The sequence below is a fragment of the Trachurus japonicus genome, chromosome 13, assembly GCF_045865225.1.
Source record: "Trachurus japonicus isolate A0001 chromosome 13, Traja_1.0".
Taxonomy (NCBI): domain Eukaryota; kingdom Metazoa; phylum Chordata; class Actinopteri; order Carangiformes; family Carangidae; genus Trachurus; species Trachurus japonicus.
The window spans coordinates 22,663,742-22,689,778 of NC_140919.1; the positions used below are offsets into that span (position 1 = coordinate 22,663,742).

General features: G+C 39.4%; 1 protein-coding gene across 1 annotated transcript in view; it reads left to right on the plus strand.

Moving 5' to 3' along the window:
• rasa2 (RAS p21 protein activator 2) overlaps positions 1 to 21,358 on the plus strand; it is a 38,614-nt gene extending 17,256 nt beyond the window's left edge. The window contains exons 6-24 of the mRNA XM_085795425.1: positions 3,292 to 3,375; positions 3,925 to 3,997; positions 4,115 to 4,191; positions 4,740 to 4,841; positions 11,686 to 11,839; positions 12,314 to 12,462; positions 12,928 to 13,042; positions 13,521 to 13,595; positions 13,758 to 13,881; positions 14,332 to 14,438; positions 14,536 to 14,619; positions 14,729 to 14,806; positions 14,909 to 14,982; positions 15,575 to 15,681; positions 16,692 to 16,774; positions 17,138 to 17,346; positions 19,494 to 19,597; positions 20,066 to 20,246; positions 20,447 to 21,358. Coding sequence (XP_085651551.1) covers positions 3,292 to 3,375; positions 3,925 to 3,997; positions 4,115 to 4,191; positions 4,740 to 4,841; positions 11,686 to 11,839; positions 12,314 to 12,462; positions 12,928 to 13,042; positions 13,521 to 13,595; positions 13,758 to 13,881; positions 14,332 to 14,438; positions 14,536 to 14,619; positions 14,729 to 14,806; positions 14,909 to 14,982; positions 15,575 to 15,681; positions 16,692 to 16,774; positions 17,138 to 17,346; positions 19,494 to 19,597; positions 20,066 to 20,246; positions 20,447 to 20,477 — 2,011 coding nt within the window. The 3' untranslated portion in view covers positions 20,478 to 21,358. The remainder of the gene's footprint in view (positions 1 to 3,291; positions 3,376 to 3,924; positions 3,998 to 4,114; positions 4,192 to 4,739; positions 4,842 to 11,685; positions 11,840 to 12,313; positions 12,463 to 12,927; positions 13,043 to 13,520; positions 13,596 to 13,757; positions 13,882 to 14,331; positions 14,439 to 14,535; positions 14,620 to 14,728; positions 14,807 to 14,908; positions 14,983 to 15,574; positions 15,682 to 16,691; positions 16,775 to 17,137; positions 17,347 to 19,493; positions 19,598 to 20,065; positions 20,247 to 20,446) is intronic.
• The last annotated feature ends 4,679 nt before the right edge of the window (positions 21,359 to 26,037 follow it).

Consider the following 26,037-nt stretch of genomic DNA (forward strand, 5'->3'; position numbering starts at 1 on the left):
ATGATCTGCCTAAAATTTGCTCCAACTGTCATACCCACTTATATGCCGATGACACTGTCATATACACCTCTAAATCAGATATAGCACAGATCCAGAACTCTCTACAGTCCGGTTTTGATATGGTTCAAGACTGGTTCTGCAAGAACAAACTTGTATTGAACAAAAAGAAGTCATGTAGTATGATTTTTAGTACACGTCATCTTCAATCCCAGTCAGCTGATTTTCATATTTATTTTTCCGATGGATCCCCTGTTGACAAAGTTGACACATTTAAATATCTTGGACTTTGGATTGATATCGGACTTTGGACTTTATTTTCATTAATTTACCGTCGCGCCTCATTATTCTCCTGATGTAAACGAGATTGCGCTGATACGTGAGAGTCATGTGACAGCGGGGCAGTGCTGCAGCTGCTGTGCTGCGATGGACCTGATCAGACTGGCGGTGGCCCACAGTGAATCCCCCGAAAGCCCCAGCAAATAATAGCCTACATCGACAAAAAGTTAAGTGGCAAGTTGCACCTTTTCGTCGGCTTATTATTTGCAGGGTTTAAAAAAAATAATAATCTTATAACGTCACTGCAACATGCGGCTCTCAGTCCTTGTCGGTGTTGTGTAGTTAGAGCTGTGTCTCCCTCCTGTTTCCCAGGTAGGAGGGGGACAATAGCCCACTTAGGGCTGGGTGATAAAACGGTAGAAATTGTGAAATAACTTTTCCTCAATAGAAATATGAGACATGGTCGATAGGTTTCATTCATCCATGTTTTGGCAAACAATACAAATAGCCAATGATATTGAGAGTTGCGCCGTGCCGAACCAATCATGTGGCTGGAATAGAGCCAGTCAACACGTGTATTTGTTTGGGTTGCTGCAGACGGGCACATCAGCTGACACCGCCGGTAAAATAAAAAATAAAAGAAAGAGAGAGAATGAATGTTGTCTCAAAAGAAAAAGTAAGGAGAACTCGGACGAGTGACTGAAAAGACGCATGGTGCGCAATGGGGACACCAGGCAGTTGGAGTGGACCGTGGTCACGGTGCGGCCGCTCTGCTGCTCACAGGGCCGTTACTAGGAATTCTGGGCCCCCTGAAAGAATACTAAAGTGGGCCCCTGCCCCCTCACGTTTCCACTTTTTTGCTTAGACTACGTATGTATTATCATTTTTTTTATTTAGCCTACTTTGTTTTGATGCTAATGCAGCATTACTATGAGTATTAGTCAGGGTCTTATGCAGAATAATTCAGTTATACAAAGATTAGACTACTGGGGTTTTTTGTGGGCCCTACTGGGCGCTGCATGGGCCACTAGAATTATCATCACCTTTCTCCCCTATACAACGGCCCTGGCTGCTCACCCCAGAACGACTGTTGAGTTCACAACAGCCCCCCCACATCGCCCAGCCCTACCTACCAGTGATATTCTCATATTACTGGTAATATCTAATATCTAATATTGACCAACCATAACTTTATATAACCCATTATTTATATCGTTTATAGACTATGATAGGCGTTTATATAGCTTAAGAAGGGTAGGCAAAATAAGCTGATGCTTCAGCCTACACCTTTTCGGTCAAAGTAAATTGATTTGCTTGTTGTGTTTTTTGTTCTGATTTATTTTGTTTTGTATTTATACCTTTATATTTGTCTACTGTATTTGTTTTTATGAGACCGAAATAAACATACTAAACTAAACTAAACTTATAGTTTGTTATTTATATATATATATATATATATATATATATATATATATATATATATATATATATATATATATATGAAATGGCCCCCAAGTATTTTGAAAATGCCCCCACTTTTTGGACTGTGGGGGCCAAAATTGCCCCCAAAATATTTTCTTAATTTCGTACCCTGATCACACAACTGATACTACCACTTATTGATTATGTTGATGTTGTTTATCAAAACACCTCTGACACTCACCTTAAATCTCTGACTATATTATTTAATTCCTTATGTAGATTTGTTTTGAGATGTCCTTTTAGAACACATCATTGTCTCATGTTTGATTCTCTGAACTGGCTACAACCCAAATTAAGAAGGCAATCTCATTGGTTCCATTTTCTTTTCAAATGTATTTATTTTAATTGTCCTCCTTATTTAAAAGAACTTATGATTCCATACAACTCCCCATACCCACTTAGACATACTAACTTCCCTTATTTCTTTGTTCCTAGACTCTCTAAAGAGGTTGGTAAAAGGTCATTCAAATATAAAGCCCCATTTGATTGGAATAATCTCCCTCCTTCTTTGCGTTCTATTACCTCTTTACATTGTTTCAGGAGGTCACTATATTTACATCTTAAAACAAACTGCTCTTGTTTTTAGTTAATTACTTAATTGATTCTTCCATTGTTATTCTTTCTTTCTCCATTTTGTTATTTCGTTATTCCTACTATGTTATTTAATATTTCTATTCTGTTAAATTTATGGGGGTAGGGGTGGTATGTGGGAGTGTGTGAGCAAGATGTCTGTATTTGTTGTATTGTATTGTCATGTTATTTATGTCTACAATGTAATGTAGTGTATTGTTGATGTTGTGTGTCCTATGTATATGCTTGTTCAGGGACCCCCTTGAAAATGAGATGCTACATATCAAGGGGCTATCCTTTAATAAATTCAAATTCAAGTAATAAGTGAACTCTATGTATTATTTACATGAAACATGATTTAGTGTTTTGTGTTTCTGCGAGGAAGATGATTATCATAATGATGCTGCTGCCCTGAAATTAGATTCTCATATTTTTATGGGTGCTAACCTGGCTTCTCCAGTTCATTTGTTTCCAACTGAACGTCATCTGAGGCAAGACATGAAAAAAAAAAAAAAGTATTAAGACGGTATTTGGAAATATCCATTGTTTTTGAAATTGTCATTGTGTTACATTGGGGCCACATAGTCGACTTTAAAATGGTGTCCTGTTTGAAGTACTGTAAATCTCTTTATACCCACTGCTGTGATCATGGAGTGTATAGAGGGATAATAGCAGGAGCATTTCCACTGATGCATCTGTTAAACCAACAAGGAAATGTTTATCATTTATGAAGTTAATCTCTCCAGGCCATGTTAAAGCCTGATGATCCATAATTGGTTGAAATATTGAGTGTTAAAGATGATAAGTCGCATTTAGAAGGGTGGGCCACTGCAAATGTAAACAAAAACGTAGCTCTTCATTTTATAAGGATGATATTATGTGGACATTGTTCACCAAAAGTCCATGTTGTGCCCCCTTGCATTATAATTAATGCAAATGTAATTTTTTGTGCCTCCCCTGTAGGATAATCGAGTGCCAGGAGCTGCCTTTGATCAGTGGGCAGAACTGTGACCCATATGCCACCGTGTCACTTGTTGGACCTGCCAGGTAACTGGTTGACACACACACACACACACACGACAGGAAGCTTACTGTAGGTTTTCCTTACAACATACACACAGTGTTATATCCTAGATTCACATTCAGTTTTTTAAATCAGTGTATTTAAATCAGATTGAACTGGCTGACCCGAGGCTGTGCTGTCAGGGTCTTCCAAAACATTTTGGCTCTGTCTGTAGATGTGTGCTCACCTTCATTAGTAAGACAACATCTGAGGATTTTAAGTCACGCCCTGGCATTTACTGGATCATGAGCTCAGCTGTGTAACCAGAGGCCAGAGCATGTAGTGCTTAGAAAAAATGTTAAAAGTGACTGAGCCAATAGAGGGAAGTTCATATCAGTTTGACATTTCTCATGTATTTGTACCAAATTGTAGCTGCTTAAGGAAACTGAGACTAAGGTAGCAGCTTAATGGTTATCTTGGGGTGCAGTTACATGGATTTACGGCTTTTATTTGGCATTTTTGTTGACTGTGTGCTGGGAAAGTCTTTAAAATGTGAGTATCAAGAGTGTCTCGTGTGTGACGTGTCTCCTCAGGTCTGACCAAAAGAAAACAAAGGTAAAGAAGAAAACCAGCAATCCTCATTTTGAAGAGACCTTCTTCTTTGAGGTATATTGTGAAACTACTCATCTTTCTGTTGAACCACATCATGGGTTTTTCAGATGAGCTACCGCTTACATCGCCGTTAGTAAACCAGTGAGTAAGCCTTGACATGTTCATCCTCAGGTCACGCGCTCCAGCAGCTACGCTAAAAAGTCTCATTTTCAAGTGGAGGAGGAGGACATTGAAAAACTTGAGATCAAGTGAGTTTTTTTTTCTTCTTCTTTTCATTTCTTTGTCTCTCTTTCTTCCCCCCTCGCTCCCTTGTTCCCCCTCTGTAGTCTTGACAGAAGAAAAATGATTTCTTAACAACACAAGGACAAAAAGAAGTTAATTTGGATGTGGTGTGTTCTGACTACTGATAGAGAGCCTTGGTTTCTGGTTAAGGATATGTGGGGCTTCCATCACAGTGGACTCATAGCTCACTGGGTAAGACTAGACAGAGTCAAAGGTAAACACTCATGCATGGTTTTGAGGTTTGGATTTGAGGTGATGTCATTGCACAAGTATTGTATTGACGTGTATGCACCGAGCAGGTAAGCAAGCACCACTCAGGAGTGACAGTTATTTTGTCCCTGTTACCCTATCAGAGCTGGGTGGTCACTGGTCACGTGTTTTTGACAAACACACACACAGAAAAAAAAAAGTTGTGTCTTACTTGATGTACTGTAGATATGGTTTGATGTTGCATAATGCCTTACATTCATAGATGTAATGCATGGTTTCAGTTCTCATCCTCCTCCTTTTGCAGAGTTGATTTGTGGAACAATGAGAATCTGGCTCAGGACGTGTTTCTGGGTGAGACGCGGGTCCCCGTCAAGATCCTGCGGAACGACCACATCCACAAAGCCTGGTAAGGACGAGACAGAAGGAGCCGTGTCCTCTCTTTCCAGACATGCACCATCCACATTCAATAGGCACAAATACAAAATGTGAAATCAGGATTTTGGATAGAAGTCACATGAGTTACATAATTTGCTCACAGACATCACACCTTTTCTTTCGTAGTCATATTCAGTCAAGTTGAAACACAGATGTTTTGCACACACACACACGCTCTCACACTCGCTGCTACAGTACAGTGTACATACTTTACAGTGGTGGATACCCACTGTGAAAAGGAAAACTTTCATAAATCTAGACTCTAGACTTACCTTATAACTTGTGCTACATCCATCCATTAATATTTACACAGCTTTTATTTAGACTCAAGTCAGGCTTTGTTTTTCTATTGAAGACAGGGATCAAGTACAACACAGCTTACACATGACAGTGACAGTAGACAACCATTCAAGTCAGAAAATAAAGCTTGTTTGACAGTTTTCTAATTGTTACACATGCAAATAGATATTTTTACTAATTAAACATACAGATAGTAATAGCGTGTTACACCACTTTAATCTCCACTCTGTTGTCTTAACAGCAATCTTTCATGTTTAAAAAGTGATTTGCAGAATCAAATCATTTAGCTGTACTTCTTTTCCGGCGGCTCACGATTCAGGCACCTTGATAAAAACTGTCAGTCTGCCATCTCATACATGAGCCTGTTGTTCTTTTTTTTTTTTTTAAAGATTTGTTTTTTATTAACAGAATCTCTTACATGATATTTATGGTGCATAGCAAGCATCTACAGTTTGTTACAATGAATAGATCGTATTTTACAGAGAGAACGTACTGTACATAATCTTACAAATACACCACAAGGATGATTTCTAAACATGAGCCTGTTGTTCTGTCCTGGAGGCTTTCATGTACACCCAGGGATGAAAATGATGAATAGGCCCATTTTAGATTTCCGGGGAAGATAATGTGAAACTGCTAGAGCTGTAAACATGCACTAGTCCTGGATCAAGTTTATAACTCTGAGACCTGGTGATGTTTTTTGTCTTAGTTCAGACAGGGACTTATATCTCCATCGTAATAGAAATAAATGGACAGTGGAAACATAAAAAAGAGACAATGATGAAAATAAAGTCCAGGTCGTTATTGTTGTATTACTGGTCATTACACAAAACCAGGCAGAAACCGTCAGTCTGACGTCACGCCTCCGTCGCCTTCCTCTTAATTAGATCAGGTCGTTACACGAGATGAGGTGGAGCTTCTTGCAGTGGTAGTCTTTGTCTTTAAGAGCTGTGTCCTGTTTATCCATTATAAGGATTCGCACTCCTCTGTGAAGTATAAAGTGATTTGAGAATCTTCCTAGATTTCTCAGTGTTCAGCAGTTTTTCCACTGTGTGTGGGTGTTTCCTTGCTTTGCGTCAGTGTAGGTGATTTGGGATTATGCCAGATAGCAATCTGTTGGTACATGAGGGCTGTGAGTTGAGTGCGTGGGTGGCTTTTTGCATGGTGGCAGTACCTCATATCTCGTGTTTACGCTGGAAATAGTCCATGTAGCTCACATAGAAACTGCCCAGCTTGGGAGATTTGATGCAGGTTATCAGGTGACTTCTTCAGAGAAACGTCTCTGTGCCTGTTTTTACCACGGCTACAGGTAAAGCAGCTTATAGACAAAACCTACATAGTACATGGCTGCAGCGTTTTAAAAGCACTGCAGTTCAACTCTACACTGAACCACTTTGTGTTTTGCACCATCTGTTGGCTTAAAAGGAGAAATGCACGCATCAGACAGATCAACAGCATTCACTTCAAACAAAGTTAACAATTGAACAAAACCTTTGATTTTAAGCGGACCATCAGACTTGGGAATAGGAAGTAGATGGTGTGTGTGTGTGTGTGTGTGTGTGTGTGTGTGTGTGTGTGTGTGTGTGTGTGTGTGTGTGTGTGTGTGTGTGTGTGTGTGTGTGTGTGTGTGTGTGTGTGTGTGTGTGTGTGTGTAGGAGCACATTAGCTTCATAGAGCAGTTACAATAAAACATCTTCTAGTTGTATGAATGTAACAATCATCTGTTGTGCATACATTATTTACTATACTCTATTTGCAAACGTAAATTAGCATTTATCAATGTGCTGTTTGGTTTTTGTTTTCTGTTCACAAGGAGCTCTCAATTAAACCTGTGAAATCTGTGTGATGCTAAGTTCCTTCTAAAGGCAGCATTGCCCCAGTTAGAAGACAATCATACTGTATATAAGCTCCAGTGTTTACATTATGTCTGTCATTTGAATATCGCTAACTACGCTACGCAGCATTTCTCATATTCATTGACACTATAGGGTGCTACAGTATGTGTCTGTTGTGCTGTTTTTTATAAGAGCACAGTGTCTTCCTTCGCAGCACTCTGTCTAGAAACCAGTTAACAACCAGTTCATTCATCATGTTTTCACTTTTTCATGTTAATATATTTTATGCCCATCCCATCATGAAACATTTTCTCCCCATGTTTTTTCCATATGCAGATACGCTCTTGTTTTTCCTTGATAATAAATCATACAATTGGTGTGATGTGCTGGTTTCAGGTCAATATGATCTGATACTTATTTGGCCTGTATGAATTAATGAATGAATGTTTTATTTTCGTGTCATGCCACCACTGTGGCCCATCCCATACTAGATTACAAGACACAATAACAAATACAAAAAACAAAAACTAGACAGTCCTTCCTGTTGGTGTTACCTGCCACACAGGTGTGACATAAATAAACAAATTCAGATTACTTTCAGTACTCAACTATATATCGCTCTTCGTCTCACATGTATTGTTATATACATCAGTGGTTCCCAACCTTTTTTGGCTTGTGACTAGGGATGTCACGATTACTTGTTTTCACAATTAATCGTGGTATTAAACGCCACAATTAATTGATCGTAAAGATTCCTAAATACTGTTATTTTCACAAAGATTTGATGTTGGAACCTTATTGGCTGATGTGCACAAAAGTAAAGGTAAATGCACAGATACTGGTCCATAGTCAGGTGCAAATATGACTTGACCCCAAAAAAATTCTAACAAAAGGTTTCTCAGCTGTTTTTTATAGTATTAAATGTCCTTAATAACATACTAAAAGTTTACCAAAGTTTGACCACTAGAAAGGTGTTATTTTCAAGATGGCGTCCAAGATGGATAGGAAGCCCGGGGAGACACCCCAGGTGAATAGGGTAACATTTTTAACTAACAGATATCACCTTGAAACTTCCCAAGTTTATCACTTACATTAAGACAAATATTTTTTGTATTACAAGTTTTGTCAAATTGTGTGTTTAAATATGTAAATGAGGCAATATCTAATTAAATATGCACTAATTTGCATACATTTCCAGAACCAAAAACTGAACAATGGATAAAGCTACTTTCAAAATTCTTGTTTTATTTTGTTGACATACTAGAGTCAGAAGTTTTTACAGAGGGGATTTTGGATATCTCTTTTTATCACTCTGTAAATGAGAAAATACCACCAGCCCTAAAAATTCAAATATCGCCACATGTTTTTTTCAGGTTCTTAAAATGACCATTACTCCTTTGTATTCCTCCTAGACCAGGAATACTGGTGCCTGATACATGTTTTGACCATGTAATATTCTAATTAGCATATTTGCATGATAGATAAGTGATTACAAGTATTATTATATATTAAAGCAGAAGTAAGTGGTCCGGTCGTTTTCGCTAATGCTGCGTTCCAGGCAGGCTTTTGAAATCGTAAATTACAGCTTCAAGTCACAACTTACGACTTTGTAGCGTTTCAGGCAACCCACTCGTGTTTTTCCGACCTGTTTTACCGGTGAAAGTTACTATAACGGCCACTCGTAACTTCCGACCGGTGAACTCGTACCAGATCGAACTGGTACCACTTAATGGTCGGAAAAATACGAGTTTCCTTGAACGCACCATAACAGTCCTCGTCGCTACGTCACCACATTCACGGCATTCCTTGGCTGCACACACAGCCCTGCATGCCGTTCTCTCTCCTCATTGGATAAAAACTGTAGGATACGATAAATGTTTTCTCTTCGGCTCAGAGCAGAGCAGAGGGACTGAGAGACCCGTGTTTCAGTCCAAACACTCTATGTAAGTGATTGCTGTCGGAAGATATAACTATTTAAGACTTATATTAACACAAATATATCACTTACTTCTGCTTTAAGGCAATTTGTTACAAGCACATTTATGCGAAAAATAAGTAAAATTTACCTTAAGTAATTGCATATTTGGGTGGTTGACATGAACACAAATCTAAGTGGGAAAAAAAAATATTTTTCTGAAATGTATGTATTAAAGCAGAAGTAAGCGATCCGATCGTTTTGGCTAACTTCCTGTCAGCCGATGGAGTTAGCAGTCCCCGCCCTCGTCCCTACGTCACCACATTCACACGCATCCCTTGGCTGCACACACAGAGAGGACCGCCCCTTTATGCCGTTCTCTCTCCTCATTGGATAAAGGTTGTAGGATACAAGGAAAGTTTTCTCCTCGGCTTACAGCAGAGCAGAGTGACTGACAGACCCGTGTTTCGGACCAAACACTCTATATAAGTGATTGCTGTCGGAAGATAGAACTATTTAAGACTTATATTAACACAAGTATTTCGCTAACTTCTGCTTTAAATATATATAATTGTATTTAGTAATATGTAAATAATTCAAAATTGAATAGGGCTCCATCAGTTTCTTTATTAATTTCATATTATCACACCAGTGGACAATGTTTAACAAAGGGAACCTAAAAAATATAATACTCAATAAATGTATTAGTTTGTCATCTCTCTCATTGGTCTCTCTAATCTGTCTCTCTTGTTCTTCTATTGTCAGTGTCCTGTCTTTCTAGTCTGTCTCTCTTATTCTTCTATTGTCAGTGTCTTGTCTGTCTTGTTCTTCTGTTGTCAGTGTCTTGTCTCTCTAGTCTGTCTCTCTTGTTCTTTTGGGATTACATATAGCGCTTTTCTATACCTGATACCCAAAGTGCTTACAGTAACCATTACTCATTCATACACATTCACAGTGGTAAACTATGACTGTAGCCACAGCTGCCCTGGGGCAGTCTGATGGAAGCATGGCTGCCATTTTGCGCCAAATGGCCCCTCCAACCACCACCATGATCATTCATACACATTCACACAAAGCAAGGTGTCTTGCCCAAGGACACTATGACAGAGACTGGGAGATAGCAGTATTCGAACCACCAATTGGACGACCCGCTCTACCCGCTGAGCCACTGCTGCCCTCTTCTATTGTCAGTGTCATGTCTCTTAGTCTCTCTCCCTTGTTCTTCTATTGTCAGTGTCTTGTCTCGCTAGTCTATCGTTCTATTGCTTTACTGCAGCGTAATGGTGGATCAGTGTGCAAAATGTTACTAGAAAATACAAATACCACTACAGTGCACAATTTCCATCATAGAATTAATGTCTTTTTTTTTAGAAAGCATCTAACTAGGCCCTATTTCTACCTTACGTGTTAACCACCCATTCCAATAAGAATAAATTCATTAGAACTGTATGGTACTGTAAGTAAGTATGTAATCTTGCCAGTACAATTTAGACAAGTCCAATGGATTCACAGACCCAGAAAACATGGGGTTAGACACCAATATTACTTGGCTAGGTCAAATAATGAAAGAGTTAGGATAAAGGCAAAAACTAGTGGCAAAACCCTGTTTTTTCATGCACTGATCAATTTTGAGATTTTGGGCTATTTTTCTTTCTTAACATGTCTTTTTTCAGAAAAGTCAAAAGAAATGGTAGAAAACCCACATTGAGGTGGTTATTTTACTTCATTTTGTCTCTGACAGTAGATTTCTCCTAAATTCACCAGAAGTTAACATGCTACTGTGACATACTGTGTCGTGCCTGTTGTCTGACCCATGTCATGTAAGGTAACATTGTAAAGCTCTCTCTCTCCTGAACAATTATGTTGGCTCCAAAATTCCTCCGTACCCGCAACCAGTCGTAAAAGTACGATTTACATGGAATTTTACATGTACAAGTCTTTAAAGGCTGTTCTCTCAAAATGAGTTTTTCCTCAGACTCTGAGGTAGAAATCTCCACTTCAGCAGCACTTACAGACACCAAACCTTCCAGTTTGATCCCTGTCTATATTCTGAAGGTTTTTACAGAGGGGTTTGTTGATATATCATTCACAGCCTGATTTATACAACATTTTACTCCTAAAAACATGGCGATATTTGAATTTTTAGGGATGGTGGTATTTTCTCATTTACAGAGTGATAAAAAGAGATATCCAAAATCCCCTCTGACTCTAGTATGTCAACAAAATAAAACAAGAATTTTGAAAGTAGCTTTGAACTCGATTTATATTTGAGAAAGTGAAAGTATAGAATACAGTTATTTAAGATTGTGTGGTGTTTTTAATCATAATTTTAAAAAGAATAAGTAGCTTAGTAAATAGCTAAGATCATATTTTTATCAGTAATTTTTTTTTTAACAATTAGTAGACATTTCAGGCGACCCCATTTGAATTTCAGGCAAGACCCAGAGGTTGAAAAACACTGTTAGTGTTATACAATAATGTGTTATGTAGATGGTTGTCGATGTGATTAGTCTTCATAGTGAAGCAGAGAGCACTGGTGTAGTGTTGCATCACCTGGAGGTGAAGTGCTCGGCCTGTGGCGTCACACACACTCACTTACTCACCTGTGATCGTCATACAGTTGACCTTGGTGTCTGCTGAGGTTGCATCGCAGTGTCAACCTGTTTCACTCAGTGTGGTTTCTTATTGCAAACGTGCAGTATTGTGTTTCCTCACACAGCACAGTGCACTGAGAAGCAGTTTGTCTCCCTGTGGTCTACTAACAGGTATCTCCTCCTGCCTAAAGGGAACGGCAGCAAGTCCAAGTCTGATGATTTAGGATCCCTGCGATTGAAGCTGACCTACATAGAAGACACGGTGCTGCCATCTGCCTGCTACACACCACTCTGCAACCTGCTGCTCAAATCCCCAGATGTGAAAGTAAGGAGAAATCTAAAGTTACAGTGAATCCTAAGATGGAGGGAAAACCCTAAAAACCTGTTAGTGTGCATTTCCTATGGGAAGCACAGTCACCTCAGTCTTGTGTTTATGAAATAAATTGATGTATGCATATACACGGTTTCCCAGTAAGTTGGAATGAAATACATTATTTTTTTTACCTCTTCTCATCAAATGATTGTGACAATGTGATTTATACTTTAGATAAAGTGTATATCTATCTCAAAACTCGACTGATCCATCTCTTCCAACATATCACTTTCAAAATTAAACCACAATTAACCTTTATAATAGGAATAAAAAGAGGAATGTGTCTGACATCAAAATCGCGTATATTCATGGAATTGATTCCCTGCACATTGTTTTTTTGTTCCTGTCACTTCCTTCTCTGTTCGATCCTTGCACTTCCCCTCTTCATCCTTGCACCTTCTGCTCTCTCCTCTTTGCCTCCCTCAGCCCATCTCAGCGTCAGCAGCACACATCCTGGGGGACATCTACAGAGAGCGGCACGAGGCTGTTCTGCCCGTGGTTCGTCTGCTGCTCTACCACAATCGCTTTGTGCCTTTCGTCTCTGCTGTGGCGGCGCTGGAGCTGGACAACACTCAGTGAGTACTCACTCATTCATAGCGTGCAGCGCAGGTACACAGATAAATGTCATGAGCACTTTGTTACTTCTCGTATTCTTTGAGCTTTGAAGTTGAGTTCCCTTTTTTTTAACAGCCGGGATTTGACTTTTATTGGCTTAAGCCATTTTTCTATGAGATTATAACATTACCTAAATTAAGTTGGAAAACAGGAAGCAGCTCTGGAAAAAAGTATTTAATAGTGGGTGGACATTTAATGGTAGATTCTCAAGTTACCTTACTTTGACTTTGAACTTGTAAAGCATAGATGCTGGGTAAAAAAATGTCATACTTTGACCTTAAAAGTGGTAGAGGTAATGATCTTTTCTATAATCTGTTTCAAAACTATGCCAAGATAAAGTAATTAAAACAGTTTTTGAAATTTTTGCTAAGAAATGTGGTCAAAAATGATTTTAATATCTGGTTGAAATTTGTGTGTCCGTACAGGGAGGCTAACACTATTTTCCGTGGCAACTCACTGGCGACACGCTGCATTGATGACATGATGAAGATTGTGGGAAAAAATTACCTGGCAGTTACGCTGAAGCCTGTAATAGATGAGGTGTGACTAAGATGACTAATGAAGACACACACACACACACACTTGCACACACTCGCACATACACATCCAAATGCCAGAATAGACATGACATGAGTAACTGGGGTTAATATGGAAAACTCAAATTTCCACTGTAAGCAAGCAGATGTGCGGAGGTAATTTGTTTGGAGGTTTGGAGTTTTTACAAGTTCCTGCGTCAACCATTTGTTGAAACTGTCCTTTTTTTTTGACTTCTGACTTTTTTTTTCCTTTTCCAAACAGATACATACAACAGCCAACTCTCACATTATTACAAGAGAAAAAATTTTTTTCGAGCGCATGATATGTCATTTTATTCTTTGTAGTTTAATGTAAGTGTGTGATAGAAACAGAAAAAAAGCTGAAAATAAATCTGTGATTCCACACAACACAAACACGCTGTCTCTCTCATCAGTACATTTGGCCTGAAACTAATTCTTTGTTGTTGTTTTTTTCCTCATAGATTTGTGAATCCAACAAAACATGTGAAATAGACCCTGTTAAACTAAAGGAAGGTGACAACGTAGAGGTCAACAAGGTAAATGTCCTTGTCTCTTACAAACCTGTACACACGTGCGCCAGTAACATGAGATCTGATGAAACCAAATTCTGCTTAGTTAAATTTTCTTTATTTTATTATCTTTATTTTGTGTATATTTGTTCATTTCAAGTAAAACTAATGTGCTTGTAACCTCTGCAGGAGAATCTACAGGGTTATGTCCATAAGGTCTTTTCCTCCATCACCCAGTCCAGTTCGAGCTGTCCCACACTCATGTGTGACGTCTTCAGGTCACTGAGACAGCTGGCTTGCAAACGTTTCCCAGGTAAAAGCAAGAGTCTGTGTAAGAGCTGTTTGTGTCTCTGCAACCACTTAGTCGGAGAAATGACAACCCACTCACTGTCATCATTTTACTAATAAAACGTGTTTCCTGTATATTTCTGTTCCTCTGAAACAGTTCACCATCTTATTGCTCCCAATTGTTTTACAATTTATTGACTTGTTTTAGAATTGTTTCTGTTTTAATTTTTCATGTATTTATTTCACCATGTGCTGCATTATTTAATGTAGATATATTGTCTTATACGTTTTATAACAGATTAAATGACTGAACTTGTACACTCTGATCTTATTTTAGTACATATTTGTACCACAAGGTGGAGCCAGAGTTTAACAGGAGTTCCATCTTTAGCGTGTTTTTGTGTAAGTTGATGGTAATGAAGGCCACTCTCCAGTTTTTCCTCATGCTGATTTCTTGTTCTCTTTCTCTTGACAGCTGACCCTCATGTTCAGTACTCAGCTGTTAGCAGCTTTGTGTTCCTGCGGTTCTTTGCCGTCGCTGTCCTCTCCCCACACTCCTTCCAGCTCCGCTCACATCATCCTGTAAGCGCACGGCCCCTGGCACCACCACACACCAAGTTCACACATGACCTTTAGCATAAAGGCTTTAGGTAATATTACATATTTTGTTCAATTTCAGGATCCTGAGATTTCCCGAACACTCACTCTCATCTCAAAAACCATCCAGACCCTGGGCAGCTGGGGTAGTTTGTCAAAAAAACTGGTAAGACATTAAGACTGGTGAAACAGGAGAAATGATTTTTTTTTTAAAGGGTGAGGAGGTGAAATAGTCTTCTCATCTCATGATGATTTCATATTTCTTCTCTTTTCAGTCTAGTTTCAAAGAAACCTACATGTATGACTTCTTCAAATCATTCCAAGAGGACAAGTGTATCGAAAAAGTAAAAAAGGTATTTGTGATGCACTCAGAGATCCTTAAATGGAAACATTTCTGCATTTGTTTATCATTTCAAATAGTCAGAGCTGACGTCACTGTAAACGCTGTTTTCCAGTTTCTGGATGAGATCTCCTCCAATGTCAGCAAGGAGTCCAGTGGACTGGAGGACGCCTGGGTTCTCAAGGAAGGGTGAGTGTTCATTAGCAGCCGAACAAGAGAAGGTCACGATGACTCTTCTAAACCATTCTCTAACCATTTTAGACCAAGTTGTGAGGCAGAAGCTCTGGCTGGCAGGAAGAGAGGCTATTTTTTCTCTCTTCAGAAAAAGTCAGTCATTTATAGTTAACTAAACTTATATAGCCTCAAGTTTCCATGCGTTACAGTACAGTATAATTACATCACAGGGAACATGAAACACTACAAGGTCACTGCATCAATTTAGAATAACACTTTCTGAAATATCATAGGACTTGCAAGATCCAAATTAGAAAGGAATGATTAATGGTCTTCTGTCAAGTGCAAAAACAAGCAGAAATGGTTGATCTTAAATTTCCCTTTCTTTAATATAGTCTCAGTTGGAGATTTACAGATTTTTACCTGACGTAAAATAACCATGACACCATAACAAACCTTGTTGCATTACGCTTCAACTCTTTCAAACTCCAATTAACTCTTCCTTCGTCATCTCAAAGTTGTGTCAGATTAAAAGTTTAAAGTTCGGTTTTATTTAAACGGAACAAAAAAATGTGTCTGAACCTCAATCTTGTGTATTTGCCTACAGGGAAGTACAGAAACGGGCCCAGGGGAAAAAACGCCTTGGAAAGAAAAACTTTAAGAAGAGGTGGCTCAGAGTGACCAGCAGAGAGCTCTCCTACCACAAACATAAAGGTGAGACCTTCATACTTCATACCGTCATACTGCAAACACATACTTTTTTAAAAATCAAAACTCGATGTAATATAAGATAAAGCTAACAGGAGAGGTTTTCTATCAAGTGTTACAGGTGCCAATTTACTATTTGCTAAAAGCTGAAATCTGTCAGTGTCATGTTGTAAATGTTTATTAAAAGTTAAAGTTAATATTAGTAAAAAGTCAGTGCCTTAATAAAGAACACAGTTTCATAAATTCATAATAACCCTTACATTATAAGTAAAATAGTTCAGATGGAAACTCGTTTCCTCCACCCCGGGTCATAAGTCAGTGCGTTTACTCTGCTTTAAGTGATTGATGACATCACACGTGCTTCAGTTCTGAGGGCTTTGTAAAGTAAATAACGTCCACTTAGGGGATTTAAGGAAAGAGTGAGTGGTAGGTGATAAATTAGAGTTGTCTGTATTTGTGACTTGTGACCACAAGTCCCAGTCAAATACAGAGAAAGAACTTGTCTTACTACCTGTCTGACTACCAACAACAAACACACACAAGTCACAAAAACATGGAGACAGTAAATACAAAACAACCATGTAGCAGGCAGCATATACCCACCACCACCCACACATCCATTCAAACATATTACACTCTTTTCAGTCAGTGTTTTGGTGAGCTCAGTTATTGAATTGGGGATGAAACTTTTGCTGAACTTGACTTGAGGATCTGACTCATCATTTTATGACATGTCCATCACAGTTAGATTGAACTGTTTTTTATGTATATACTGTAATTTGTAACAAATCTGAAAATTTGGAGGAGTATATTACTTGTCTAAACGTTTATCATAGGAGGAAATGTTAATGTCAACAGAAAGTAATCACTATTATTACTCTATTAAAGGGTCTTCTCTGTAAAGTTTAATAAGTAGCGCACTGTTTAACATAACATAATGTAGATCATTAATACTCCTGACAGTCGCTGATTATTGTTCTTGACATGCACTTGACAGAATAACTTCTGCTTTCCAGGGAAAGAGGCCCTCTGCATCATCAATGTCAAAAATATCCAGGCGGTGGAGAAACTGGATGAAAGTGCCTTTAACCGCAAAAATGTGAGCCAATTCCCCTGAGATGCTCAGTCATCACTTCTGAAATATGGCCCCCTTGTAATGGAAATTTTACCTCCAGCACCATTTCCCCAAGTTAAAATAAACAAATGATGAAATAGTATATTGATAGTCCTGTGAGTGATCGCTGACACACTGCTAAACGAGTGTAAAGTAGATTTCCAAGTTTTGACGTCAACAGAGAAACAAGTAGTTTGTCACTTTAATGTGAAACGTTGTAGCAGGTGAAATGTTAAAGTCATCAGTGGTCTCCGGGCAGCTCCGGCCTGTTTGTTACTATTTTACATGAGATGTTGTGGAAATTACCTGGAAATTATTTCTTTAACAGTGTGCTTTCTCTTGTGTCAGATGTTTCAGGTGGTCCACTCTGAGAAGCCTTTGTACGTACAAGCAGGAAACTGCGTGGAGGCCAGCGAGTGGTTGGAGGTGCTGGGCCAGGTCAGTCGCTGCAACGAGGGACGCCTGGCCACCTTCCACCCGTCAAACTACAGCGGTGGAGCATGGCAGTGCTGTAAAAACCAGAGTAACAATGCACCAGGCTGCAAGCCCTGCACAGCGTGAGTCTCTCCTCTGCATTGTCGTACTGTCATTATCACCAGCAGCGGGAAAAAAAAGCATGATCTATCTATGAAGTATTCAGAATTCTTGCTGCTCTTTTGTGAGACATGTGTTGCAGATCACAACACAACACTTCATAAAATCACTCCCCGCTGTTTTGAAACCGTGTTGTGTTGGTGCTCCGTCCAAGAGTAGAGCTGTGAGGAACCAGAACAGTCATGTTGTGTAGAAAGAACAGAGTTGAGAGCACTTGCAGAGAAAGTTGCTGGGCCGTTTTACAGCAGATGCAAAACGCTCTTCTCCTTCTGTTGCTATAAACAGATTGATTTTATGTGTGTGATCGACACATAAAAACTAAGAACAAACATGACAGCACAGCACTTTCCTTAAGTTGAAAGTATGTCACAAATTTCTACTGTAGGGAGAAATGGAGGAAGTCAACCAAACTTTTCTTGATAATTGTTTGAGACAGGTATCTAGCCTTTTTAATTTTTACCCCAATAAATATCCAATTTGATTGGGAATCTGATAAAAAATACTAGGTCACACAGTCGTGATTTGATTTTAAAAGTGACATTTCTTTACATACGTTGACTGTATACCATAAAACACTACCAAAGGAGAATTCTGCAGGAATTTAATGTAATTTATGTGACAGTATGACAATTTGATATGAGTATGATGTCTACGAGAGTGTGGATGATAATTGAAATCCTAAGTTGAAAAACAACTGGATAACATAACTCATTGAGCTACAACAGTGAAGAGTGGCATGTGAGTGTGTACAGCAAGTGAACATATACACATGGATACATGGTAACCATATGATGGTAGAGCAGGCAGGGGCAGTCGTTAAACACTTAACCGGCCGGATTTACTAAAGGTTTGCGTGTATTAAAACGTGTGCAAACGTGATTGCACGCGCAAACACACGTGGAATCTGATCTACTAACCGGACGCACAGAGGATTGCGTCTCTCAAATGGGCAAAATAGCATGTGCAATCCATTTAGCGTGTTTGCCTTGATGAATATGTAAATATGGGTGTTTCTGCCAGAACGCGCAAAATACTGGGAGGAGTAGATGCAAATTTATTTATTTAGCGCACGCAATGTGATTTACCAAACCAGGAAGAGATTGCGGTGGCTGTTTTTGCGTCTTTATTTACCACGTCTGAAAACCATGTACTAACTGATACAACTTTGCCAAAACGTATGCGTTTATTGATTTGATACCTGTCAGAGCCCCATGATCTTACATCTCTGCATTTCCTCACGTCTGGGTAATTCTGTAACAGTTTTTAACAGCCGTGTTAAAAGTCTTTTATGCGCCGTTACGCACGGCACACGTCTGTCCTGCAGTGCGCTCCTCTCCTCTCCTCTCCTCCCTCTCCAGTACCTGGCTGCTCAGCTCCGTCTCTCAGTCCCGGTCCCAGACTGAGACACGTCACCACTGCCTTCACCCGTCTTTGATCCCTCTGGTCAGTGGTCAGAGCGTTTAGATCCGTGTGTCCCACCTGAGCTCTCTATTAATCCACTGGATCATGGGCGGCACACACACACACACACACACACACACACATTATAGGTGTGTGATTGTCGCTGCAGCTGCTCCCTGTTCGTCACTATATGACGAGTTGGGCCCCGTAGTGATTTGTGTTTATTTATCTAAACAGAGCGCAAGAGAGATGAACACACACATGCTGTCATTGTATGCATCGGATCAAATGTCATTCCGTCCCTTCGTCCGTCCAGCTCTCTGTCCACTCGACAGAGAAAACGATTACCACGCGCAAAACCCTCATTTACATATTGCGGTTTGCACGTGTTTTCATTTAGCGGGTTACTCTTAGTAGATCAGCTGTTTTGCGTGCACTAACCAAACACGCAATATTTTAGCGGGCGCAAACATTTTAGCGCCCGCTATCTGGGATCTTAGTAAATTCGGCCCTTAGCCTCTTACATTACAAATAAGGTTAATGAGAGTCTGAGTAGATAACATCTTGCAGTTTTCAGTTTTTTAACAGCAGTTAAATAGATCAGTAGGAGCATTTGTGCTTTTCGATCCATGGAGGCAGTTTCCTCTTTGTTGATCTCTGTTATTCGTTCTGCTCCCATTTTTTCCTGAACTCTTCTCTCCTGTTTCAGCACCGTGCTGGCCAACCTGCAGCTCGACATAGACTGTGACCGGGAAACAGAGAGGATCTTCTCCCTTCTGTCTTCAAATGACACCAAACTCCAGGACATGGAGGGTCAGTGCCCGTTGATGAAGCACTGAGTCTGTTTATTAGCACCTGTTGTTGTCGTTGTTGTTGTTGATGATAATGATGTCAGATTTTACAAACGCTGCACCAGAGCATCAATGGATTCTTGTAGCAAAATATAATTGTTAAAGACCATGACTATGCTAATCCAAAACAATGACAGTCCTAGTTCAGTCCAGGCAGCTGACATGTATTACTACTACTGTAAGACTACAAGCCCTTTTATACATTTGATTCAGGCTAATTTTCTCACATGTACCATACCAGCAGCCAACACATGAGCATGCAAGACTCTGAAATTACTCTGAGTTATTTGTAAATGTGAAGCTGACGCCATTTGGGATCCCTGTGTAAATTTCCAACCCAACTATTAGACATTTGCACCCAGATGTCTGACAGCCTGACCACACCTGACCCTTCAACTGCACCATCTCATGGTATTTGTCCCCTGCACAGATGCATGTGCCAGCATGGCGGTGTACCAGGGCCCTCAGCGGGAGCAGGAGGAGTACTCCAAGTTCACCATTCAGGAACCCAAAGAGACCTTTCAGACACTCAAACAGCTCCGCAACATCATGGAAGAACTTCAGATGCAGCACGACACCAGGAACGACACCACAGCGCAGTACGGCAGCCTGTGAGTCTGCACTGCTGTTACTACACATTATGCATTTCGACTGCAGAGTACCTGTGTATCTAGTTTGAAATAAAAACAAAAGTTACACATTCGAGGTCATGCACAGGTTCTGCTCTTTGTTCAAAGTGGCATGTGAACATTATCTGCTTGTCCACGCAGAAGAATAACACACACATCTTTGTTATCCTTTTCTGTTTCAGGGACAACCCGATAGTTGGGAAAACGTCCTAACCAGGAAAGGCCGGTGTGGCCTGAGACGGCCGTACCAGCAGATGACATTAAAACCACAAAGTGCACCATAGTGACATGCCGGTGTCTTAACGGAGCCCGGGGAGCCGTCCCACCGAGAACAGCTGCTGCATGTTCAGCAGAAGAGCAACTGATACACCCTGACCTCCAGACATCATGACTCCACTACAGCAACGGGAAGTGGATGGATTGTGAGCTTCTCCTCGTGTCACCCCCCCCCCCTCCAAACCCCCTCCCACCGCAGGTCCCTTACAAAGAGACTCTTTTCATGTCTTAACTTTCGTCCTCTTTTAAGTCTCCAGCTGTATGAAAAAGGCATCATTAGATGGGAGTGTGAATAGGCTGCTATTTTTTTTATTCACCCGGTTTTATATCAACAGCTGTGATGATACTCTCAGAATCTTTTGCTCTGACATCTCTCTTCGGCAATGATTGATAATCATCTTTCTGGGGGGGGGGTCGCCCTCTACTTGTGCCCGAGTACACTTAAATCTCTCTAAACTCTTGGTGTCCTTTCTCCTCTGAACAAATGGATATATATTTTCAGAGTACCGTTGTGTCGATGAAACCAATCTGCCTTACTATGATGGATGTTTCTTTCACATTAAATGTTGAGGGAATAATGCAGAAGCACTTTAAATATTTGGAGCAGTCCAAATGTAAAATGATTAGATACTTGGTATCAGCCTCCCCCTTTTGATCAGTTAAATGATCTTGAGTACATGTTTCTTTCATTCCTGTACAATAACATTGATAGCCTGTAGTTTTTAAGATATTTTTCTTGACCAAAGACAATTTCATAGGTTTGACTTGAAAAAAATAATAATGTATTTTGAATACAAATGTTTTAAAAATGGAAATTATGGAATATATATGTTTATATGTATATGTACATATATATGTATATATGTGTGTATATATATGTATGTGTATATATAATATATTTTTTTTTGGTTTATCTGTACTTTTCTTTTTCTTTTTTTTTTGCTAACATTTTAGTGACTTTAGACGACTATGCTTTTCAGTTTTGAGTCCTGATAGCACATGACTGTGGCGTAGAGGTGTATTTCGCTGTGATTGTGAATCGTATTGGTACGGTGTGCGTCGGATCTGTGCTGTCATGTCGAGAGCCTCGCAACATATCTATAGTGGTTAATGTAAGAAACAATGGATGAGATGCAGAGAGGAATCAATAAGAGTAACAAATGAGCCCTGTTATCCCGAAATTGGTGTCGACAATCGATCAACACTGCAACCGAAAAAAAAACACATATTCTTGTTTTTCTCTTTATATTTTCTAAACCAGCAGTACTGTGCAGCTCCAGCTGTTGTACTTTATGGCTTTAGAGTATTTGTTTGAAATGGGACACACTGTGGCTCAGAGTTAAAGGGTTGTGTTTTTTAACTTCCCCTACAGCTGTTAGTCCTAGTGCTCCACTGCCAGTTAAGAAAAGTCTATGTACTAAACAAGTTTTAAAAAAAACAAAGGAAACGTGCACTGATAAGTCACTTTTCAAGTGACTTGTATGACCTAGTTTTTATCCCAACAGTCAGACGTTACAGACATATCACCGCATCTGATCAACGCAAAGATTCTATAACCAGTCAGAACAAGATATTTTTTAAGAACTATTTGGTTTATTACACATTAATGACATGGATGTTAAATGATATTAATACAGAAACCAAAATATCAAAAGTTTAGGTTGGGACTTTTTCAACATTTGACATAAACACATGTTTTTCTATTGATTGACTCTGGTTTAATTAACAAATCCTTTTTGTGCTGGAGAAAACTGATAAAAAAAAAAAAATCAAACCTCAATTCAAACTGTTTCATTAATGTTTGTTTTTGGTTTTTTTTAGCATAATTTGCCCATTTGAACAATGAAGTGGTGAAACAATACAAAAAAGAAACTTGAATTTATTTTAGCAACAAAAGTTGAACATTTAATGCTGATAATACAGGGTTAACTTTCTTTTTGTTTGCTTGTGGAAATAAGTTGTTTTGTGTTCCATGCGGTCCGTCATATATTTCTAACATGCATGTCTTGTATATTTAACAATATATTTTTATAGGAAAGTGGTTTTTTTTTTGGAAACATTTTTTCAAACACTGATTTCATGTGTTGCTATACTGCTACGGTACCTTGTCATTTGTTTGCAGCACTTCTATGAGGCCAGGCGCTTTTTCCTTTCTGTCCCTTTACTGTGTGGTTGTAGCCGCTGCCAAAAGCTCTACTTTGTCGACAGCTCAGCACAGAGTTACTGAAGTGAATATTGTGAGTGTGAAGTCCCACTGCACTGCAGCCTGGCGCTGACCTGGTTCACATGAGGCCGTTGATGAGTGAACTGCCTGATCAGAGCCAAAACACAAAATGTAAACTGATTTTAAGATGATCTTTGGATGAATTTCACCTGTGATTGTTAAAAGTTTTCAGTTGGATGTAATTGAAGGAAGAAAAAAAAAAAAAAACATTCCTGACCAAATTTCAGCAACAATATACTCATATCAAAAAGCTGTTGTGTACTGTGTAAATGTGCATGTCAGTTCAGTTTTAGTAAGACTTGGTAAACTAGCAGTTGATGTCCTGTGGCCGTGTGCCCGTTTTCTTACCAAGGTGAATATGTTTGGGGTTTTCATTTAATTCATTTGGTCTCTGAATTCCGCTCTTTATCTGGTTTTTAGTATGAGAATTTCATTTTCTTCCCCCATGACCGTGCATTATCCTGAAATGAAATCAAATCTTTGTCAGTTTATGGATGAGACGCTTGTGGAAACACACACACAGCGGCCTGGTAGTTGTCAAAGTGCATTAGCTCAGCATCTGTCTTGACGCGGTCAAGAGGATTAAGATTTGTGTCACCAAACGTTACACCTATCAGATGAATAATGTCAGTAATTCAGGTTTTCTGAGCTTCTCAAATTAATTATGTAAAAGGGTTCTGGTTTTTAGACAGAACAAAAACTCATTTCAGGGTCTGTAATCCAAGTTTTCTTTCAAAGGATGATAAAAAAAAAATTGTGTGTGAAATTCTGAAACATTTTAATTTTTTCCTTCAAATCAGTGCACATTGTTCTGTAAGGGTACGAGTACAAAATACAGTCCATTTAAAGCCTTAATAGAATTTTTTTCAATGTAAAAGCATCTTTCTGAGCAGTGTACAGTCAGTAGTTACAGGAAACAGAGGGTATCTTCACATCTCCAGCTCATTTCTCTTGAATGTCTCCCCACTGCTTAAGTACAGTGTCTGTTCTTTTTATACACACGAGACGTTTTATTTTCCATACATGGTCTTTTCTGTGTCGATTTGAAAGGATTAAAATAAACACTTTGCCAATGATTTTCCTTTTTGTTAAGTTTTTCCACTTGCATTTCAAGAAACAACACAAATATGGAAAAAATTAGACGCCACCTGCCAGATGTTATGTCACAATGCTGATGCTGCAGGATCGTTTATTAGATCTTTCCTGCACCAGCAAGCTGGACTATCTCTGTCAGTAATGAGGCAAAGCTGATCACGAAATTCTTTCGAATCATAAACCACATTTTTCCCAGAGAAACGTTTATCCTTATAATAAAAACCAAAGCATAAACGGAAGGACAGGAAGTAACGTTTTGGGGTTTGAGAACAACTCTACATCCCACTGGGCTCTTTTAAGTTTTGCTTTTGTTCACGGTCGCTCCTTTCATCCCTTCTTCCATACATTTCCTTCAGCACAAGCTGATTCAGGGCGACACTGACCTGTTGAAAAAATGGGTTCAAGTAAAAGACAGAGAAATGATCTTGTTGAGCCTCTGGCTTCACTCCATCAACCCAGCTGCCTCAAAACAAACCTGCTTTCTCTTCAAAGCTAAGACTGGGCTTTCACTGATGTAATGTAATATGTACTGTATATAAACGCCATAGTGGTTTAATCAAAATGTAGTAACCAGCTGTTAAAATATTTCCCTGTGATCTTGCAACCGCTGAAGTTTTGTGTGGGATTAATTATGCTTAATACTTTTATGGGTCATTTGTCTTTTGAATGTAAACCACACACATCTCACAGACGAGGACTCACACACTTATAAACTTTTATCAGTATTGTTCCACCTCATGTTAGGCAGCTCTGACCTGATTCTCTGAGCAACACGTGAATGCAGGTAAGTCGTGCTCCTGCCACTTGTCACCTCGCTGGGTGGGGATGAATAATGAGCCCTCAGCTCTCATACTGTACGTAGGAGGAAATGCCACAGACTGAAAGAGACTCATAACCACCAAATTCTTTGCTCATTTTGTCTGTCTCTTTCTGGACGTTTTGGACGTCTCTGTGGTCATTTTCAATATCTCTTTGTGGCCCATCTGAGTGGGTTTGTAGCAGTTTTGTGTCTGACTGGACTTGTTTTGTCGGTCTGTGGTCATTTTACACTCTTTCTTAGTTGTTTCGGATCTCTTTGTGGTTGTTTTGAGGCTCTTTGTGATGGTTTTTGTGCACCACTGCAATGTTAACAATCGCTTCAAACACAAGCTGCAGACCAGGTGGCTCCTGACCTCTGACCTCTTGGCCTGTGTCCAGTGGGATTGCTCTGTGCTTCCAGTATATGCTCAAGAGGGAATACACACCAACATTGAAAGAACAGAAAAACAGTTCTTTGATCAATCAGTGATTTACCATAAGTTTTATCAGCAGAAGTGGGTGGGAGAAAGTTGGCGTTTGGCAATTTGTTTTGCATGTGTTTGTTCCCAGACTCAGTCATAGCACAGATTACAGGAATTCATTCATTGTTAGGTTTCATGCTTTGCTTTGATTCCTCCAGATTGTCATTAATACAGAAGTCACAGAATGAGGACATTGTGACGTATATTCAGGTTTTATTGTGCATTGTGAAGAGTACACTGAGTTACATACAGTTGTCTACATGTCCCTCATCTTCAGCTATCTGAGAGGATGTGACAGGCTCTTCTGCATCCTCACAGAAACATGGTAATGCAAAAAAGACGTTTACATTTTATGACTGACCTTATATTAGTGTTTTAAACCCCTCTGTCTTTAGTTTCCTTCATGTCTCCTGCTGTAAAATGTTTCACGAATGCCTATCCGTTAAGTCATTGCACATTAATCTGTGTTAAACGTTTGTTTTCACAGTGAGGAATGATACTGATACTGAGTTCATGATAACAAATTGGTTGGCAAACGATACTTTCAATACTGTAGTTTCACACTGAAACCAACTGGACATTGTGCTGTTAGGAGCTACACTGCTACAAAGAAAAAAATGGATTGTCTTATTCTCTCTGACAGGTCATCTAAGTTGATAGTGATTCCTTGTGCTCACTGCAGCTGTTTTATTGTGTTTTTGCACTTTTTTCTCCTCGACCCCCAAACTGACTCTGCAGGTGGAGGCTGAATCCTGCAGTTGTGTAAAAGCTGGAGCACACAGCTCGCGAAGAATCTCATTTCTCATGTGCTGAGACTGTTTTTCCCCATTTCAACAGTAATATCAATCTACTGCACCCCAATGTGAAAATATGATAACAGCGGGAAGACCGGACCATA